The 22131-nt window shown below is 43.7% G+C and overlaps 1 protein-coding gene across 2 annotated transcripts in view; it reads left to right on the top strand.

Moving 5' to 3' along the window:
- Window positions 1-22131, top strand: part of LOC115476385 (ubiquitin carboxyl-terminal hydrolase 22-A) — a 169172-nt gene that overhangs the window by 78070 nt on the left and 68971 nt on the right. For both annotated transcript variants that reach the window (XM_030212746.1, XM_030212745.1), the window contains one exon: window positions 13802-13903. In XM_030212746.1, coding sequence (XP_030068606.1) covers window positions 13802-13903 — 102 coding nt within the window. The remainder of the gene's footprint in view (window positions 1-13801; window positions 13904-22131) is intronic.

Here is a 22131-nt window from a genome sequence, read left to right as displayed (position 1 = left end):
GGGCGTCAGGCACTGTGGGCGGTGGTGCAGGTGCCATGGTTGCGACCTCCTCCGTTGCAGGGGAGGGGTTTTCAACAGAGTTTATTTTGCTACTCCATCAAGCGTTTTTGTTGAAAAGGGCCTTTCCCCCTCCTCACGCGGCTGCGACAGCTTTGGCCTTTGATTCTCTCAGAGGGTCTGGGGGTAACCAAGAGATTTTGGATTTTTCCCCAGAGGATTTCTCCTCCCTTAAAAAACCTAGGCTTTCTTTGGGGTCTGAGGAGGGGTCCTGCATACGGTCGTCTGCAGCTTCCTCCGTGGTGGCTCTCTCGGAGCAGGCGGGGGTAGAGGACGTGGAGGACGGTGTCCTCACTGACCAACCGGAGGACTCTCCATGGTATGCAGATCTCGTTCGAGCACTCTCAGAAGCACCATTGCGACTTCCGGAGACTCCTGATCTGCTGCATCAAGGGCCAGTTGAAATGGAAAATTCTTCCCGCTTTAGTCTTACAGCCTGGCTTTGAGAGGCGGCAGCTGAGGAAGTGGGATTTTCAGGACTAGTCATTGCCACTCTTTTGGGGGCACGGAAGCAGTCTACTTCAGCAGCGTACGCGCGAGTGTGGAAAGCTTTCTCAGCGTGGTGTGCTTTGCGTGCTTAATCGCCTATTCGGGCGGACATTCCGGTTATTCTGGAGTTCCTTCATGATGGTGTTCAAAAGGGATTGGCATATAATTCCCTTCGAGTGCAGGTGGCCGCGCTAACTTGTTTTAGGGGCAAACTGGACGGTTCCTCTTTAGCAGCTCACTCTGATGTGGTCCGTTTCCTACGCGGGGCTCTTTGGCTTCGGCCTCCTCTGCGGCAGCCATGCCCGGCGTGGCATTTGAATGTGGTACTGCGAGCCCTCCAGGCCCCACCGTTTGAGCCGTTGAATAAGGTTTCTGAGAAATTTCTAACACTTAAGACAGTGTTTTTGGTGGCCATTGCTTCGGCTAGGAGGATTTCTGAAATTCAGGCTTTGTCTTCCAGAGATCCTTTTTTGCAGTTTTCTGAAGCAGGGGTGTCGATCTGAACAGTGCCGTCGTTTCTACCTAAAGTGGTTTCGGCTTTCCATGTCAATCAGGCAGTTTATCTTCCGTCGTTTCGAAGAGAGGATTATCCGGGGAAGTTTGTCTCACTACGTTTCCTGGATATGCGGAGAGCCTTGTTTCGGTACTTGCAGATCTCTAACGAGTTTCGACGCTTGGATCATCTCTTTGTGCTCTTGTCGGGATCAAAAAGAGGTGAGGCAGCTTCTAAGGCTTCCATTGCTCGCTGGATTAGAGAAGCCATTGGAGCGGCGTATCTGCTACAAGGGCGGGCGTCTCCAGTGGCCCTGAGGGTGCATTCTGTTCGTGCACAGGCGGCTTCCTGGGCGGAGGCGGAGGCCTTATCTCTGGAAGAGATTTGTGGGGCGACTACTTGGGCGTCCCATCATACTTTTGCGACGCATTACAGGCTAGATGTGTCTGCTCGGGAGGATGCGAGTTTTGGGGCGGGAGTGTTGGCGCGGGGAGCGTTGTCTTCCCACCCTACTTAAGGAATGCTTTGGTACATCCCACTAGTTCCTGGATTCATCTGCTGCAAGTGACAAGGAAGGTAAAATTATGTCTTACCTGATAATTTTCTTTCCTTTAACGCAGCAGATGAATCCAGGATCCCTCCTTAGTTCAGCCGACGTTTTTTTTCATTGTCCGCGTAGTGTGGCTATTTTTTTCCTTCCGGGTTCTCTTTTGCAGAGTTCAGACAGATATGGGAACACGGAAAGGATTCCGATTTCTGGATCAAGTTTGCAGTTATTTCGAAGTTCTTATTTGGTTCTCCGTTTTTCATAGTGAGGATGGTTTCTAGTTGTTATTGGTTTCATATTTTGGCCTTGGCAAATGCTTACGAATGACATATTAACTGAGGAAGGAGCTGGCTGTCTGGCATCACTGCCTTTAGTTTGTTTATCTCTATCTCCACCTGCTGGTAGGCGGACTTAACCCACTAGTTCCTGGATTCATCTGCTGCATTAAAGGAAAGAAAATTATCAGGTAATACATAATTTTACCTTACACTATTGATCTTTTCACTCAGATATTATAGTGCGTTGTTTTTTATTTTATCCAAAAGGGAGGGAAAAAAAGCCATAGCAGTCAAAGGCTTATGCCGTGAAAATGAGGTAATGTCCATTCCACTCATTTACACTGACTTGAGTACCACAGCTGCCTACTGACTCGGACCAATTGTTGGCAAAAACGTCCCAATTAATTTTTTAGTTTCTTTTCATTTTCAATTCTCTCTTTCTTCACCATACTTGCAGCAAACCTGTAAATTTTATATGCTTAATTACTGATGTCCAAAAGCATAGCAAAAATACCAGTACTTAACTTTCAACGTGCTCTGTCCCGGGGGATCGGGTCAGAGACAGAGTACATTGAAAGTTAAGTGCTGGTTTTTTTTTTTTTTTAAGAGAATTTGGATAGGTTAATTGGGTGTCCACGTGGGTTTTGTATTGAAGCTGTGCTTTATTGGCGAAACCGTTCAGTTTTTTGTCTTTGGTACAATGTTCTACTTGAACAAATTATATCCCATTACATGCTAGGTAGTTTTGTTGCCCTGTCCTAAACATGTCACCTCTCAGGGGCTTGGACGGTTAATATATGGAATGCTTCACAGCACACAAACCTGGAAGAAAAATGTTGAGTCCTCTTCCCAGAGAATAGCAAGAAACCAGTACTCTTCTACCATTTCCTTCCCCAAATCTTACACAGACGCTCCAAATTTGCCTTAAAGATTTGACATATCTGAGCTGCACCCAGTTCCAGAGCTAGGCACATCTTGATGATTGCAGAAGTTATGGGATTTTGTGGTATCCAGTTCCCACATCTAGTGCACCACAGCTCAGGGTTATTTATAACTGCAGAAACTGTGCTGTGCTTTACCAGAACAACATCTTTCTCAAATTTCTGTTCTTGTATTTCTGCTGCTTCAGTCTGGGAGGAGAAGGTGAAGGAGAGATTAGAAAGAAAAAAAGAAAAGAGTACTTGATATTTTTTCTGTTCAAGTTTTCCCTTTAAGGATTTTTTTTTTTTTAACAATCGGAGATTCTCACCAAGAACAATTGTCTGAGATTTTCCCAAATTCATTTATCCTTCCCAAAAGGAAGTTTTGAAGCACACTGTTTTAGTCAAAGTAGTTGCAACTATTCTGTGCTGCTTTTTGCCTTGAAAGTCAATGAAGATATCGGTATTTTTTTTTTTCTTTTTAACCCGAAGAGCTATTGTGTAAGAGAGGTTCTTCTGTTGTTGTTGTTGATGGATATAACCCCTTTTTCTCAATATATTGTGACCAACACAGGATGGGGAGTCCGTGCGTGCTCCTGAGTCTCAATTTCCTTATACAGACTTTTTAAGAAATCAAGTTATACTGTGAACCTTCTGTTTCTCATGTTTTTAATAGAGGCTTGTTTTTTGTTTCCTCCTATATAGAAGAAAATCTTTTTAATCGCCCTTTAAGAGCAATCTAAAGTCAAACAAATTTATGCAAACAGAAGGTGGGCAAAGTGCAGGCTTGGTCAGAGACTTGTAAGGAATCATTCACTGCAGATACTCAGAATTATTTCAGGACAATACATTAAGTTAACTTACAATTTTTGCTCAGGCTTTTAAATGTAGATATGGTTATAGATTCCAGTGTGGCCCGAGCAGGATTTTTGTCCATATTCTTTACCAATATTTATTTGCGTTTTTTCCCCTGTAAGTTTAAGATATTGCCTTGACTTCTTTTTAAGTTAAATCAAGATTTAAGATCAATTTTTGTTCATAAGGGACTCTGTGAACAGGCCCGTGCCAAGGGTCTGTGCCGCCCCCCCGCAGACGAACAGTTGGCGCCCCCCCTGCAGATGAACAGTTGGCGCGCGCGCGCCCCCCCCCCCTCGTGAAGATGATCGCGGCGCGCCCTGGGGGCCTTTAAATCTTTTACTTGCAGTCGCAGCAGCGTCTGTGAAAGCGGAGCACTGCCAACGTCTCCTTTCCCTTCACGCTGTTGGTTCCCTCAGTGTCCCGCCTTCTTCTGACGTCAGAAGAAGGCGGGACACTGAGGGAACCAACAGCGCGAAGGGAGACGTCGGCAGCGCTCCGCTTCCACAGACACTGCTGCGACTGCAAGTAAAAGATTTAAAGGCCTCGGCGGCGCGGGGCGAGGGTAAGCACCGCGGCGGCGCCCTCCAGAGGTGGGCGCCCTCCTGCGGTGCTTACCCCGCTTACCGCATCGGCACGGCCCTGTCTGTGAATGAGATTGGCAGAGATGTGCTTTGTTCCAGCAAATAGTAACCAGAGAGGGTAAGACAGTATACACAAGTAGCAAACAAAGAAAAAGCACAGCTGGGCCTTCAAGACTGAGACAACAGGAGTGCTTTATTGAGATCAGACCCGACACGGGCCGTGTTTTGGCGTAATAGACTCCTGCCTCGGGTCCAAATTTCAGTATAAAAATACACAAGCGGGGAGCTCATAAATAGCAAATCCTTTGGATAAATATGTATCTCCCTAAAATCTTGTTCGCAAAAACGCCATGGTTTTTGACAGGTGCTATTGCGATCAAGATTTTGGGGAGTTAAATATTTGTCTAAAGGATTTGCTATTTATGAGCTCCCCGCTTGTGTATTTTTATACTGAAATTTGGACCCCTGAGGCAGGCGTCGATTACGCCGAAACACAGCCCGTGTCAGGTCTGATCTCAATAAAGGACTCCTGTTGTCTCAATCTTGAAGGCCCAGCTGTGCTTTGTTCCAGCCAAGGCATTTGTTGCCACCAAGTGACACTTGTGGCCATAGGCGTGGTACTGGTGGTGAGCCTCAGAGGAGACCACTAGATGGGGCCGGTGTGTGATTCAAGAATGTTCTGGGATCATCGATTCTATAAAAGGAATAAATAGGGAATAGAATTTCAGTGTAGCCAACCCAAAGTTGAATGGGCTGAAATCATGTTCCGTGGTTCAAAAATGTCATCTTATACCTTTTAAAAGGACAGAACATATACTTCCCTCCATGATTAGTTTGTCTAACCATCAACTGTTGATTTGAAATTCTGCTCTCCTACTGGGATCTACTGAAAAGTGGATCAGACACATGCCCTTTTTGATAGGGTCCATGAAAAAACAGTGTCAGCGTAATATCAGAGGGGGGAAAAAAAAACTTTAAATGGGGGGTTATGCTAAACTATGTGTTTTATGTTTAACAATTTTTATTGATGACCACACCAACAGTACAAAGCCACCGGAACATGTCAATCTCGAAGCATTTGTATATAACTCAGTGGAACATCACTTAAACAATTATCAGTACATACAGCCATCAAATTTTGTCATATAACATTGTCCCTCCCTCCCCCCAACCCCTATTCTGTATTTATTTTAATAATAAAAGAAGAAGCTATTGTATTGATATTACATTCAATTGCAAATATAATCAATAAACAGTTACCTGATACAACTCTTCGTCTGTTTTTTTCCGTTTTGTTTCTTATCATAATCTAATCTAGAATGTCATCAAAGGTTTCATTAAATGTTCCTTTCCCCCCCTTTCCCCCCCCCCCCACCCCTCCCCCCCTGTACCTATTAAACTATGTGTTTTAATATACCAGTACCAATACGTCTCTTATATACCGTGATGTGCCCATACAGTATAGCATCATTTATACATCATTAAAAATTCAGCTTATCAGATTCAGCTTGTTGTCAAATTCACAGAAAAAAAAATAAGGCAGAGAATCCTGCTGTTTGTTAAAGTTTTTTACAAAGAGCAAAAGAGTCAAGCTCAGTTATAATACTCAAAGGAAGAGAATTCCAATAGGAAACCGCAGAAAAATTTACAAATAGTATTGGCCATCCTAGTACATAAGTACATAAGTAGTGCCATACTGGGAAAGACCAAAGGTCCATCTAGCCCAGCATCCTGTCACCGACAGTGGCCAATCCAGGTCAAGGGCACCTGGCACGCTCCCCAAACGTAAAAACATACCTAAAAATGCGGAATTTTTCCAAGTCCATTTAATAGCGGTCTATGGACTTGTCCTTTAGGAATCTATCTAACCCCTTTTTAAACTCCGTCAAGCTAACCGCCCGTACCACGTTCTCCGGCAACGAATTCCAGAGTCTAATTACACGTTGGGTGAAGAAAAATTTTCTCCGATTCGTTTTAAATTTACCACACTGTAGCTTCAACTCATGCCCTCTAGTCCTAGTATTTTTGGATAGCGTGAACAGTCGCTTCACATCCACCCGATCCATTCCACTCATTATTTTATACACTTCTATCATATCTCCCCTCAGCCTTCTCTTCTCCAAGCTGAAAAGCCCTAGTCTTCTCAGCCTCTCTTCATAGGAAAGTCGTCCCATCCCCACTATCATTTTCGTCGCCCTTCGCTGTACCTTTTCCAATTCTACTATATCTTTTTTGAGATACGGAGACCAGTACTGAACACAATACTCCAGGTGCGGTCGCACCATGGAGCGATACAACGGCATTATAACATCCGCACACCTGGACTCCATACCCTTCCTAATAACACCCAACATTCTATTCGCTTTCCTAGCCGCAGCAGCACACTGAGCAGAAGGTTTCAGCGTATCATCGACGACGACACCCAGATCCCTTTCTTGATCCGTAACTCCTAACGCGGAACCTTGCAAGACGTAGCTATAATTCGGGTTCCTCTTACCCACATGCATCACTTTGCACTTGTCAACATTGAACTTCATCTGCCACTTGCACGCCCTAGAGAACCTAATCCTTTAAAAGTTGGGAGCCAAAGAACCATCAAATTTTGCAAACGGTGAAAAGTTCTAAAAAGGGGTATAGAAACCAGATTCTTAACTAGAATAGATGTGAGACTCATGGGGAAAGTATTATAATCAAAGTCTGGTCAACTGTATTTAAATACTGCTTTTAAGAAAGATCAATAGCTAAAATATTTTGCATATATGTAATCTTTTATGCCATTTTTGCATTCCCAGGGAAGGATTACACAGGCCTTATGTTGTAACCCTTGAGTCTGCCCTGTGTTGATAGAAAAAAGCACAGCAGTCCTTATTTTGACAGTGTGCCACCTGAAAATTTTTTGTATCATTTCCTGTATTATCTATGGGAATTTTTATTTTGTTTGGAGCTGTCCCTGTTTTTTTTCGTTACGGGAGCAATATTGTTAAGAGCACACACTCTTTCGAAAGAGTTCACCCGATTAACAACATACCAAAACCCCTACATTTTTGAGTGTTTTTCCTGTAGTTTCAGGAAAAAAAAAGCTTACATGAAATGGTTCAAATAAATGTACATCGCTAGTGTACCTTCCAGAGTTAACATAAAATAAACCAGAAGACGGGAAGACGCGTTTGTAAACTGGGCTAAGATGACAGTAGTGGCAGTGCAGTTTTAAAACGTTTTCTTACTAGCCGTTGAGCCCGTTAAAATGGGCTAGTATGGGGTTTTTCCAAGGCCCCATCCCCTCGCTGCTGCAGGGCCCCCCCCCCCCCGAGGTCGCCGCTACCGGTCCGTCCGTCCCCCCAGAGTCGCCGCCGTCCCCCCTCCATCCGGCCTGAGCACTCTCTTCGGTATTGAACTTACATCGCCAACACGCAGCAGGCAGATCAGCAGAGCTTCCGTCGGCCTTCCTTCTCTGCCTGTGTCCCGCCCTCGTTTGGCTTAACGTCGGTGAGGGCGGGACACAGGCAGGGAAGGACGGTCGATGGGAGCTCTGCTGATCTGCCTGCTGCGTGTCGGCGATGTAAGTTCAATACCGAAGAGAGTGCTCGGGCCGGGTGGAGGGGGCGGCGGCGGCGGCAACCTCGGGGGGGGGGGGAGCGGTAGCGACGTCAGCGGTTCCCTCCCTCCCCTTTGCGCAGTTTCCCTCTCTGTCCCACCCCGTATTGACGCGGGGGCGGGACAGAGAGGGAAGTCTACTGCGCATTTGCGAGTGAGTACGGTCACTCGCCACTTATATGTTTGATGTCTACTTAAAGTTGCTGCCTTGTAACTCCTCCGTGTTCACATATCTCGTATGACCTCCTGGAGATCCAGTTTTTAGTGCCACAGCGTCTGTGATGTCATTTGTGATAACCTCTTTGCTAACATGGACCTCTTGGATTTGGCCACTTGGTGGTATATGATGCTTTTGTAACAGTTCTTTGCAGGAATTCAAAAGCTGCCTTTATTTCCCAAACCACCACCTGAATGCTTTCAAATTGGCCACCTCACTGCAGTTCCGAGGCGTTCTTTGAAGACCCTACTGGCCATTTTCTCCATTCCTTGTTAATTTGCGTAGTTATTTCTCAAGGAGATTGTTACAGGAAAAAAAAAAAAAATCAATCGACCCAACAATTCTTAGATTTAGATTAGATTTATTAGTTTTGGGTTTTTTTTTTAGTCCACCCTTATCCAGAGTGGATTACAATAAAAACATTCGTAAAATAAAGAAAAGTACAAAAGCAGCAAAAAAACACAAGACGTATCAAAAATACATCATTTAAGCAGGTCCAGCTGTGTACTTGCAGCAGATTTTAAATTTTGCTGTGAGCAGCAGGCACAGATTCTCCCCCTGCTTGTGTTTGTGATGCCCGTGTCCTGGCTTTTAGGTGATCCCCCCCCCAAGCTCTGTGTGTGGAAGAAAGACCTTTATGAGTCAGGCTGTTAAATTTGCTTGTTTGGGGAGGGGGGGGGGAGGAATTGGCATTAAACCGCATACTGCTTTTTCATAAAGAAGTTTTTGTAGGTAATGGTTGTAATATTTTATGCACTCTTTCTGTGCTGTTATAGCTTGAATTAATTTATCTAACTTTAGCATGTGTTTTAATATTATGATTGCTTAAAACATGGTAACATAAGCATAGCTTGCAGAGTGCTTGATTAATATCTGATTTTGAAACAAAATGCCCCACTGTAGCCCTGCTTTTCTTACCAGCTGGTCATTGTAAGTTTCCTCTTCTATTGCATCAGTTAAGCACATGAAACAGTACTTTAGATTTTGTGGATTTTTCGTTATTGTTCTCCACTGTAACCACGAAGCTGCCTCTGGACTGGAGCGTATCAGTTGGGCTATGTAGAATTGTTGGTTCTTTCCACAGTCTGAATGTAGGAACGTAGCCTGGCCCTTAGCTGTTGCCTTTAGTGCCATGGGCCAGGTTTTGGACCATTAAATATTTAAATCTAGAAAATGCAGTATCTGCTAGAGTTAAAGATAGTAACCTAATACTACTGTTCACTGACCCTAGCTTATATGATTCAAAACAGCTGTGATGTACAAATTGGAGAAAAGCCCTCAGAAACCAAAGGCAAAGACTGGTTTAGAACAGTAATATAAAATAATTATATGTATACTAGTAAAACCAATGAAACGGGCGCTAGCATGTGGCTTTTTTTGTGTGTATGTGTCACAGAGTTATTTTGTGTGTGTGTGTGTGAGGGTGCGGTGTGTGTGCAGGTTGTTGATGTGTGTCTTGTTTTGTTTTGTTTTTTGCTTGGGGGTTGGGGGATGTGCTGTGCTGTCCTTGGTCACTGTTTGCTGCTGGCTGGGTCGCGGGTAATCCTTCCAGCTGGGCCGCAGCTTGTCCTGTTCGCCCACGTCCCAGATGGTGACGGGCACGTTGTTTTCCGGCTCCTCTGACTCCATGTCAAGCGATCCCAAATATAGTCTGTGTTATAGGCCCTCTGGCACTCTTCAGTACTGGCATTAGGCATTTAAAAATTTCTCCCCCCCCCCCCCCCCCCGGTCTATTTTTGCACATACCCACAGCAGGAATATTCTTCTCTCGTTCCAGCGGTGGTTCTGTGCTCTCCGTGCTGCACAGATAATGAGCCATTCTGCTGGGGAATGCTCCTCCCTTATTGTCACGTAGTTTCCTCTGATTGGTCCGTCTTACGTTGCCTAGTGTTGCCTGGGAATGGTGTTGTGATGGTCCTTTGTGTTTCAGAATGTTGAGGGTGTTTTTTCTGATTGGTCCGTCATGCGAGGGCGGGGCAGAGAGACATGGTCAGTGTTGTGGCTTCACCACCATGAATCCATGAACCCTTCAGGGAGTGACTGAGTGACTTCAGAACGTTGTCTTCAGAACGTTGAGGGTGAGTTTTATTATAGTAGATAGCGTTTGATTTTGATCACTGGGCTCAAAAACTCCAATTGATTTTAAGACTTTTTTTAGTGATGCTTTAAAGTGTAAGTGAAGTACATCATTAATCAAAACTTCTCTCAATGCTTGATATATAATTTCATCTAGTCACGATACTGACTTATTCTAAGCGTGAGAAATCACAAAAATAGAAACTGCACTTAGCTTCTTAATTCTTTATCCAGCACGGACAATCTCCATGTTCAGTGGGGCCACCGTTTCACCCCTCCATAGGCTTCCTCGGGAACTGGTGCTAAATAGCAGTGCAAAAGATTTTCAGTTATAAGTTCAGAGTTTTAAAATGGCGTGATGAAATTATATATCAAGCATTGAGAGAAGTTTTGATTAATGACCTGCACGTTTTTTGATGTACTTCACTTACACTTTTAAAGCATTACTAAAAAAAAAAATCAATTGGCGTTTTTGAGCCCAGTGATCGAAATCAAACGCTATATACATATAATTATTTTATACTAGTAAAAGAGGCCCGTTTCAGAGCAAATGAAACGGGCGCTAGCAAGGTTTTCGTCGCCAACACCCCCCCTCCCTGGCCAACCCCTTCGTTGTTCTGCCATTGCTCCGCCCCCAACGTCATGACGTTTGACGCGAGGGCGGGGCCCGGAGCGATTCCCCCCCCCCACCTCCCTCCCTGCCAACCCCTTCGTTGTTCTGCCATTGCTCTGGGGCCCGGAGCGATTTTGGTGGCTTCACCACCACGAACCTACGAACCTTTTTGAAGGAAGTCAGGGCTTGGCTTCACTGACGTCAGTGTCCTCAGAACGTTGAGGGTGAGTTTTATTATAGTAGATTACTGTTCTAAACCAGTCTTTGCCTTTGGTTTCTGAGGGCTTTTCTCCAATTTGTACATCACAGCTGTTTTGAATCATATAAGCTAGGGTCAGTGAACAGTACTATTAAATCTTTCCCCCACCCCCCCAGAAAAAAAGCCATATTAAATATCCAAAATGCAAGAATGAGGTCAGAAGAACGGTTTACTAATTCTCAGCAAGACGTAAGTCAACAATAAATTTTACAAAAGTCGGACAAAGCAAATAGGGTTAGAAGTGACCGTATTCAGTTTTTATTTATGTATCAAGATTTATTAACCCCCTTTATGAAGAGATTCACATGAGGCAACTATACAGCAGGTGCAGCTTGACATAAAACTTACAATTTTGTTAAGCAATAGTAAAACAACAAAGTATCAGCATAAATCCAATCAATAAGGTAAATTTGGAGACAGGCAAATTGAATCCTAGCAGTAGGAGCAACATGATACCACGTCAGAAATGTTCCCATTTACAACTGCACAGTAGAAACAGAAACATGATAAATATCAACGGCGTACAAATTTTACATTATAATAGGCAGCACAGAGGAACAGACATATAACAGAGGTATGATACTTTGTGAGCCCAACACTAATGAAACCTCTTAATAGGCAAAGTATTAGAACATTCATATGTCATAGATATAATAAACTCAATGAGGGACGTTTTCAAAAAAACCGCCCTGCTTATAACGGCCAAAAAACCGCAGCCATTTCACTGCCGTAATCAAACAAGAAAAACGTCTAGATTTCCTGTTTGATTGTGGCTGTGAGATAGGCCTTTTTTGCACTGAAAACATCCAAAATGAATAGCCATATTCCAAAGTGAAATTTCCAGCTTTTCAACGACAAAAAAAAAACCTCCAGGAACCATGAACGTCTGTCTGGCATCATTTACAAAAATATGGCCACATGGACATCCCTGCAGAACAGAGAAATACCCTAGTGGTTAATGCAGTGAACTGTAAACCAGGGACACAGGTTCAAACCCCACTGTAACTCTTTTTTATTTTTATTTTTTGGTGAATGCGATCCCTCTAGGACCTGAAAAATACCCTACTGTACCTGAATGTACAGTACTTCAGTAGTCTTCAGGCTTTAATGTGTCTTATATAATTGGGTACATTATTTCTCTGTTTCTGGAAGGCTCAGAATTAAAAAAAAAAAGTAGGACTTGAACCGGGGTCCTTCGGTTTCACAGTCCACTGCACTAATCAGTAGATTGATCTTGTTGCTTTGTTCAGAATGGCTATAATACCTGCAGCTGACACTTTCAGGGGAGAGGGAGGGGGACGGCAACCACTGGGAGATTAAGGAGGGGTCATACCATAATCCCTCCAGTGGTCAGCTGCTCAAGTCGAGCAACTTTCTGTAACTTGGGCCTGACCGGAACAGGTCTAGATTAAAAAAAAAGAAAAGTCCTTCTTGTTAGACATGACGTTTCTTCCCGTTTGCAAATCGCTGTTGGGCATCCTACTTTTAGACCCTCCTTAGTCCTGCCCAGAACACACCCCCTTGCTATTTGGACAAACTGCAGTGTGAAACATCCAAATTCTGGCGTTCCAAAAATCAGGATTTGGACTTTTTTAGCAGATGGACGTTAAAAGCATTTTAAGACATTCATCTACTTTGAGCACTAATGTCGGCACGATACAAATGACGCCAATTAATAGGCACTTTGTGGCATTAGGAGTCCAGTGGGGAGGCTTTAGCTGTTACAGAAAGACTTAAAGGGAAGACGGAACTTATTTTTGCATTATTTTCTGAAAATAAAGATTAAACCCCTGTAGAGCTGTTAGTTGTACCATTCAAGATAGGTGTAACACTTTCAGGAATGTTTTGGATTCTGCTCTATATTTTTAGCTTTGTCTGTTAGCTTTGTTTCGCAATATGCATTCTTATGATTTTCAATCTGCTCAGATCTGATACCTCATCCTCCTCCAACCTTGCGCAGGCTTTCTGCTGTTCCGTGTTGCTTTAAGACTAAAGACAGTCTTATGATGTAAACTTGTTTCACTTACCACCTGAAAAAAAAACCCCAAACCTACTCTGCAAACAGTTGCTGGCTTGTCAATCAGATGCTTTGAGTGCACGAAACAGAATGGGAATTCAGGAGGCTGAACAGATAGTGGCAGGGTCTTAATATTTTTAGCCTTTAATTTTGGGTGGGCGCTGGGAGTGTGCCACTTTTTTAATTCCCTGTTTTGACTTCGGGATTATAAGTTCCGGGTGTTCCCATTCCACGGTGTCTGCACTGACTCAATGAAGCAGCATTAGGGGGTTAAGGATGTTGCTGTCCAATAAGTTGGATCCAATGCAATTGTAGACGTTCTAATGTGTAAATTGCTCTTGCTTTAAAAAAAACCAAGGCAAACGATCTGCAAACTCCAATGTGGAAATAAAGCAGAAGTCCAAAGTATTGTTTTATTTGTTTGAGACTCTACATTAAAGAATACTTTGGACTGTTTGCTGATCTGCTTTGTTTATTTCCACATTGCTGTTGGTTTTTGCATATATATCATGTAAATCATGAAACTCCTAGTGACATGTTAAATATATAGAGATGCTAATTCACCCTTTGACTGGGGTCAGTCTTACTGACTTTCATTCTTTGAAATGGTGTCCCTCAAATTTAAGAATAGCTGCAACTGTTAAGCTATATTTGCGAGGTCGTACTGTCGGTTGATGGTTTTTCTGATTTGTAATAGATGTATGTTTGAATCCAACTTATTGGACCGCAACTCACTGCTTTTTCTTTTGAAAGCACCTTTTGTTGTTGCCTGCTACCCTAATCCCCCTGTCTCTCTCTTCAGGAGTTGGAGAAAAGTATTCAACTTGGGAGCCAACCAAACGCGAGTTAGAGCTGTTGCGACACAACCCTAAACGCAGGAAAATAACTACGAACTGCACCATAGGTAAGTGGAGGGAATTCTCTTCCAAATCCGCCCTTTTATGAAGCAACATACCGAGTTTTGTCTTTTGAAAGGTTATTAATAGAAATCAAACAAAATAAAACATGGAAAAGAAAATAAGATGATACCTTTTTTATTGGACATAACTTAATACATTTCTTGATTAGCTTTCGAAGGTTGCCCTTCGTCAGATCGGAAATAAGCAAATGTGCTAGCTGACAGTGTATATAAGTGAAAACATTCAAGCATTACTATGACAGTAAAATAGATACCATTGGAGATTCTACATGGAATGTTGCTACTATTGGAGATTCTACATGGAATGTTGCTATTCCACTAGCAACATTCCATATAGAAGCCTGCGCGGCCACATTGGTGATCCGCAAGGGCCGACTTCTACATGGAATGTTGCTAGTGGAATAGCAACATTCCATGTAGAATCTATAGAAATCAAACCAAATAAAACATGGAAAAGAAAATAAGATGATACCTTTTTTATTGGACATAACTTAATACATTTCTTGATTAGCTTTCGAAGGTTGCCCTTCTTCCTCAGATCGGAAATAAGCAAATGTGCTAGCTGACAGTGTATATAAGTGAAAACATTCAAGCATTACTATGACAGTCTGACAGGGTGGGAGGATGGGGGTGGGTCTTTTGAAAGCAAAGAGAGCTTTAAAGGTGGTGGTACTGGGGGAGGGGTTGGCGGTTTTGGTTTGAGGGTTTACACTGAGGCTTTTTTGACCTGACAGTTGCCTTGTCTTGGGCTTTCACCTCCGTTGCAAATGGCCTCTACTGGACTACAGTGCCAACAGCCTTCATTTGCAAGCATGGTGTTTCCCCTACACCACTATCCCAGTCTCCCCTACCCCCTCCCCAAAAGTTCTTTCGTAGCCAGGAGACTGTCACTGGCAACCCCCCCCCCCACCCACCTCCGAGACTGTAAACACCATCCACATCTGTAGCATCCTCAACCAGCCTGAGAAGTAAAAGCGAGGCTTGGGATCAAATGCTGAGCTGTCAGGTAAGTGTAGCTGCACCATAAAGGAGTAAAGTGAACAGATGCGGCCTTCCGCTTTCCCTTTCCAAACCTCTATTGAATGCTACCATGATTATCTTTTCCCCTCATACTTTATGCGGGACTCTCCAGCCAACAATGTGAGAATGATTTTAACTTTAGTCATTTTGGAAAATGGGTGAGGAACATCTTGATTATAAACCTTTTTGAAGTATTAGTACAGGTTCTCATTCTGTCAGTTCCTGCTTCATAAGTGATGGAATCTTCAGTGCATTTGTGTTAATGTCAGTCAGCTTTTTCCCCCTTTCCTTCAAACTGCAAGTCCACACACCGAGAAGATTTTGTATTCTTGTTAACTGGCTTCTTTCAGTTTATCATCTAGACATTCAAGATTTATTTATGTTTAGCATTGTGACAAAAACAGTTAAATGCATGAAACACTCCAAGCATGTCATATATGAAGGCATTTTGTAGCTGTTCCCTGTAAATAACGTAAGTGTGGAAATATGTGCCACAGGCATTGCACAGAAGCAAGTTTCCCTTAACTCATGTTCCCCTCCCCCCCAACTGCCCCATCCCTTGACAAAACATCCTTGGCACCAGCTCCCATTACTCCTGATTCTGATGAGCGGTACACGCAGCTGTATGTATGTGCATCCGCTCATACATATGGACCAATGTACCCTCCTAGTAAGAGTGCTCCCTTGAAGCAAGGAAAGCATGCTCACAAAGCCAACCTTTTTGAATTGGTGAGTAATTGCCTCATAGTTTAAAAAAAAAAGAAAACGTAGACATGAGAAATGTACACTGCAAGCTTAGAATTAATTTCATAGATGCTGGATTTTCATTTTTTTTTTCTCTTTGGGCTGCAGTGTGATGATCTTTACTCAGTAACAAGGGACAGTTACTTTAATGATGCATATATGTGAACAGTAGTTGTGAATAATGCAGTCAAGGTACCCTAGGGTTGAAAAGAAATAAGTTTGAAGGCGTACGGAAACTTGGAGGAATGTGATTTTCAAAAGAATGTAGAAGCCTATATAATTGTGCGACATAGGAAGAGTGAAAGCCTCTGAGCAGACTGCTTCGGCCTCAGTTTTCAGTCTGATTGCATGTGACACTGTAAAACATAATCAGAGAAGTATCTTTTCTTTCAGTTTGGTGGGTGGGATGTGTTATGTGCAGAATTCAGAGGCTTGCATGTACATCCAGCTGCTTGGACGAAACAGAAATGTTGTGGTCTAATTTTTCTTTGCTTTTTTTGTTTTATCCGACATCTTTGCATTCAAAGCTTTAGAACTTTCCAGTTTTCCAAGATTTAAATCTTTGCGTAGCTATTTAACCAGGTATTCATTACTCCTGGGAGTTTGGCACAAAACTTTAAATTCAGTGCATGATATTTTAAAAATCATCACCAACTAACACAATAGACTCACTCTCTCTGAGTAAATGCAGTACAGCTAAAAGTTTATTGCACAATGGTATGGGATGTGTAATAATGTTTTTGTGCAGAATTCCCCAGTCGTAACTTCCTGGCCCTTGTTCCCGGCCCTTCCTCTGATTCATCTCTCCCTTCTTGCTTTTCTCCCTTCTCTACACTTAACCAGCCAGTCCCACCCCTCCCCCAATCTATCCTTCCTTCAGAGTTGATCCTCTTCCTGACATGCCCCAGGATCTCTCCACTTATTTCTTTCTCTCTATTCCCCAGGGTCTCCCCTTCCCTCAGTTCCCTAAATGCAAAATCCCACTGTTCTCCCTTCTCGGGGTCAACCCTCAACTCCCTTTCCACCCAGGTTTTTGATTCTCTCTCCAACCCCCAGTAGCACCCATCTGCTTTCTCCCTCTTCTGCCTCTCCCTCAAGCTCAGTTATCTAGTTTAGGCTGGGTGATGCTGCTAGTGCAGCCTGTGTTTCTTTATTGGCCTGCGCAATCCCATGCTGCCCTCTGCGCTACTGCTGGTACCTTTTTCTAAGCACACAGGCTGATGCCCAAGCGGCTGGGCTGCTAATTCCTGGTCCTTGTGTGCAATTCTGCATTGTGCGGTTGCGTAGAACTAGCCCAGGAGCTATTGATTGTCGTCGCATTTCAGGCTGGGTGCCCAGACTCTTATTCATGGATTCTCTCCTTAATTGAAATGTCATTTTTAGCCCTCCCAGGTCTGGGTTAACCTTTCATTCTCCGTGGACAAACAGGCTGCTTGTTCTCGCAAGTGGGTCGATGTCCGCGTTGGTCCAGGAAGCGGCAAAAGTTTTCTAGCAAAAATATAAAACTTTGCCAGAGTCTTCTGGGATGATTTCTCGCCCATCACGAGCGTGCCTCCTCAGTTCTTTTTTTTTGTCTGGACAAGGTGACAGCGTTTTTTTCGGCTCTCCTCATTTTTTGGCCGAGGAACAAGAGTTTGACAACTTTTTTCTTTATTTTTTTCTATTTCTTAAAAAAAAATTTTATTCCCGTAGTGTCCTTTAGTGTTTTTTGGCCTATTATTAAGTTTACTTTCTTTTCGACGCAGCCGGCCTTTCCCCTTTTTGTGTCCTTCACTTTTTTGGCACAATCGCATCGTTTGATTTTGCCGAAGCCATTTTTCCTCATCAAGGACACCCAGCGGCTTCAAACGTTGTACTCTGTGCAACCGGACCGTCTCAGGTACTGATACCCACGTCTGGGAGGAAAACGTATCAGGCTGCTAACTGAGGAGGCACGCTCGCAACGGGTGGGAAGTCGTCCGCACATGCGCAGTGCGCGCTGCTCACGCACCAGAAGACTGGCAACGTTTTAGATTTTTGCTGGAAAAATTTTGCCGCTTCCTGGGCTGACGTGGACCCGCTTGTGAGAACAATCAGCCATCCTGTCCTCGGAGAACACCAGCTACAGGTTAGTATCTTCGCTTTCCCTGATTTGCAGCTTCCTTTTTTTATACCTTTTCTGGCTCAGTATTTGATAGGGGGTGTGCTTTTGTTTGGTTTCTTTGTCATTCACAGGAACTTTTAAGATTCATTTTATTTTTCCATTTCAGGTGCAGTGTTGTCAAGTGTGTACTCTGAGACTACAGTGTGCCTATTAAATTGTGTGTGCTATTGTGCAGTAGTATGCACGGGTGGGAGGGGGGGGGGGAGTTAGAAATTTCAGGTTAGCAATTACAAGGAGAATTTTATTTCAAAGGACTGTACATCCCTTATATGTGAAAGGAATAGTCTGCTGAGTTTCAATTAATCATTTAATTTTTCAAGTGTTCTCATCGGTGCCGGTTCACGAACTTTCATCTGGTAGGAAGAAGAAGATAGGAAGTTCCAAAATATGGAAGAAAATGACTGTTCTCCTTTGCACCTTTTTCATTCTCCCACCTCTTTCTAAATATATACCTGCCTTACTTTTTCCCATCATGTTCTTTGCACTGACTCATCTGCTTGAGATTGAGAATCTGCCTGTATGCAGACGTCTGATTCCGCAGTCCTGACCCAGCCATTCTTCTTCTGTCCGCCAGCACTTTCTCTTTTGTGCCACCAGATCCTTTTATTGATCTGTTTACAAACCTCTAGACAACAGTACATCAGTTTAGCCCTCAGAGCAGATAAATGAAAGGGGGACGGAACTTCCTAGATACCTTTCTAAGATTCAAGATAAAGCTCTGGTGCTTGCTTGTGTACTGAATGAACCAGATTTCTTCAGCTGTCTGCTAGGGCAGAAACAAGCTTTCTTTTCTCCTTCTCTTGTCTAACCACAATAAATGCAAACGTTTCACAAGGGGAGCAAGCAGTTGTATTCTCAGTGATATACTGTAGGTCAGCACCAGACAACCCAGGGATGTATTTGAGACATAACCACATACAGATAAATATAGGACCCAGTATTCAGAAAATGCTGAGTTCCTTTTTGCATTGGCTCCTGGCAGCGCCTGGCACATGCGCAGAGCAGGACACGGCAGGGAGGGAGAGAATGCCTATACTAACAAAATGAGTGTCTGCCTGTGGCGGTGGAAGAACCTACATAATTTGTAAAGACGATGGCAGGGGCTTGGGTGCATTTTGAAGCTAAACCAGGATAAATAAAAGTGAGCAGAGCGCTGGAAGGGGAGGAGAGGTTTCCCTGCACCAGGCTGGGGGGTGATCGGGAAGCAGAGGCTGAAAGGAGAAGGGGGGGGGGGGGTCAACCCCGGAGTTGCCAACGTGGATGAGGAGGGCTGCTCTCCGACAGTTCCTGACCTGCCGTAAAATCTAGCATGTTCAAGGTAGACCATTCTGTACATTGAACAGAATGCTCATTTTAATACTAATGAGCTGCTTGTAATACATTTGCATAGGGTTATCGGTAGCTGCTACAGCGAACGGTAAAAGAGACGCAAAACTCCTTTGTGCAATAGATGCTAAATAACATTTGCTTTACACCGGCTACAACCTGTCTAAAGCAAACGTTGCAAGCATAGTAAGCTTAGCTTTGTGCATCGGCCCCTCAGTATCTTTCCGTACAGTTAACAGTAAAGTTCTCTTCTGTGTTGTCATGTGTTAACTGCATTGTAGACAACAAGATGCAGTTAGCTAAATGTGTTGAGATGGCGTTGACTCCTGGATTCTGTAAAGATTGCTCAGATTTGGGTGCGGATCCAAGATCCATGTGCAAGCTAATAGTTAACGAGCCGTTGACAATCAGTGATGTTGGTACCAATTTGGACTTAATGCTGGAGTGTCTTGTGCACAACCCAAAAGGAGACATGGGCGGGTCAGAAGCATTACAAAAGTTTTGGCGCAGTGTTATAGAATATTGAGGTTATGTGCCTGGATTTACACCAGGTTTCAGCAGGTGTTAACGTCCTCACACCCAAAGATGGGTGTGGAAATCCGCACTGAGCCACGATTGTATAAAGGGCTCGCAGCCCGGAGCACTCTTTATAAAATCACGGTTAGTGTGGATTTTTTCTAGTGTCTGAGTGGCAGTTACTAAATCTGGCCCTATGTGTGCCATGTTATAGTTTACTAGTAAAAAAGGCCCGTTTCTGACACCCATGAAATGGGCACTAGCAAGGTTTTCCTCGGCTCCCCTGCAGCCACCCAAGTCCAGCGACCCTCCTCTCCCCCTGCGCCCACTGCAGCCACCCATGTCCAGCGACCCTCCTCTCTCCCATGCCACCCATGTCCAGCGACCCTCCTCTCTCCCCTGCCCCCCTCCAGCCACCCATGTCCAGCGACCCTCCTCTCTCCCCTGCCCCCCCTCCAACCACCCATGTCCAGCGACCCTCCTCTCTCCCCTGCCCCCCCTCCAACCACCCATGTCCAGCGACCCTCCTCTGGACATGGATCAGCTGTGAGGCATGTTTTCTTTTTCCCCCCGGGTTCTGAAGTTGACATCATAATGGCTACAGTGATGTCAGCCTGATCTACGGAGCCTAGCAGACCAACTCGGAATGAGCCACGGTCCCAGGCAGCAAGTCAGAACGTTGGAGGTGAGAATTATTATATAGGATTAAAGCCTAATAGTTATTTCTACATTAATTCAAAGGCACGGTTCCCACCCATTCTGCACCCCATTCTACGTGAATGTGGAAATTGCACATATTGACTGCTAAGGTGCCTTGGTAACTGTTGATGTGTAATTTTCTGAATTATTTGCTGCAGTCTTTCTAGCGAAGGATGTTGGAAATACCCACACTGTAACCATTGTTTGAATCAACGAAACAAAAAAACAAATAAGTGTGAATCTGGAAGAGACATTAAGGCATACTGACAAACTCAGAAAAATCACAGGGATATGATGGCTTTCACCTCAGAGTTGTAAAGAAATTACGTGAAGCTGCAAACTGACTTCTGGTAATCTGAAACATGTCATTTACATGTGCCACTGTAGGTGAGAACGGGAGGGTAGAGAGTATACTGCAGATTTTCAAAAAGGGCTTAGGTCAGTGAGCCTGACATTGATGATGGATGAAATGGTTGAACCTGTTAAGAACAAATTACTAGTTGCATGGCTTAACTGGGAAGAGCCAGCATGGATTTAGAAAATGGAGGTCATGCATAAATCTTTAGACTTCTTTGAAGGTGTGATGAGATGAACTGGTTGATAGCACTAGATAAAGAATCCTCATGAGACTCCTTAGGAAATTAAAAAGTCATGGGAGGTGACATGATGACTTACTGTGGGCTGGCAACTAGTTAAAAATAGGAAACGCAGAGTTGAAGTACACAGTCAGTTTTCCTAATGGAATGACATATATAGTGAAGAGTTATGCTAGCCCTTGCTCTCAGTAATACAGGCCAATGGCTCATAATAAGAGCTAGGCCTCTTAAAATCAAAACCATCTCTGATATAAAAGAGAGCTAGCCTGTAAAAATCAGAGATCACCTTGGACACAGTTGCATTTCACTGTGGCAAGTACTGAGATGAGGTAATTGAGAGCTGGCAAGGGTGGGGGCAATCTACTCTATAAACAATCCTGAGACTGGCACCTGCAAGACGTCATGAGCAAGAGTTGCTATGGTTATGTAGAGATAGTACTGGGTCAGCTGCACCCCGGGTGAGAACATCCAAAGGGGGGGCTAGAGGAAGGTTTGGAAACATATGAAGTCATTCTGATCAACTGATAAGGGCTAGGAGCCCTGTTGAGACAGCTGGGGCCCATTGAAATGAATAGGGCCAAAATTGTATATAAGCAGCAGTTTGAGGAGTATTAGATCAGACGAGAGGAGAAGAAGAACAGAGAAGGAAGACTCCAGAAGGCTAGAGAGAGAGAGGATGTACCATGATATGCAGTTCCATTATGTGAATGCTTGACTCACCTGTACTGCTATTGGTAAGATTGTAATAAACTATCTTATTATATCTACTACATACTGGGTTCCTTTCTAATTACGAGGGTCCATACTGCCTGACGGTGTAAGCCTGTCATGAGCAGATTCAGGGTTGGGGTAATTAAGCATCTAGAGGGGATTTGCAGTTCTCTCTAGGATAGTACAGAGAGCCCATGGCTTCCGCTGCCCAAATGGGTGAGGCAGACCTAATTATATACAATAGTGGAGTCTTCGGTGCTCTGGGCTAGTACTGGTAGTGTTTTTATTTATTAACAAGCTAGAAGAGAGACCAACAAATAAAATGATCAAATTTGCAGATGGCACAAAAATATTTAAAAATATACCAAATTGACAACCAATAAAAGACACTTTATTTCAAGTCAATACACTCTCACAAATTACTTGAAATAGGATCAAAAAGTGACAAAAAACTGATC

The sequence above is a fragment of the Microcaecilia unicolor genome, chromosome 8 (genome assembly GCF_901765095.1).
Source record: "Microcaecilia unicolor chromosome 8, aMicUni1.1, whole genome shotgun sequence".
Lineage (NCBI taxonomy): Eukaryota > Metazoa > Chordata > Amphibia > Gymnophiona > Siphonopidae > Microcaecilia > Microcaecilia unicolor.
Note: the sequence above shows the minus strand (reverse complement) of the source record. Positions and strands in the feature narration are given on the sequence as shown.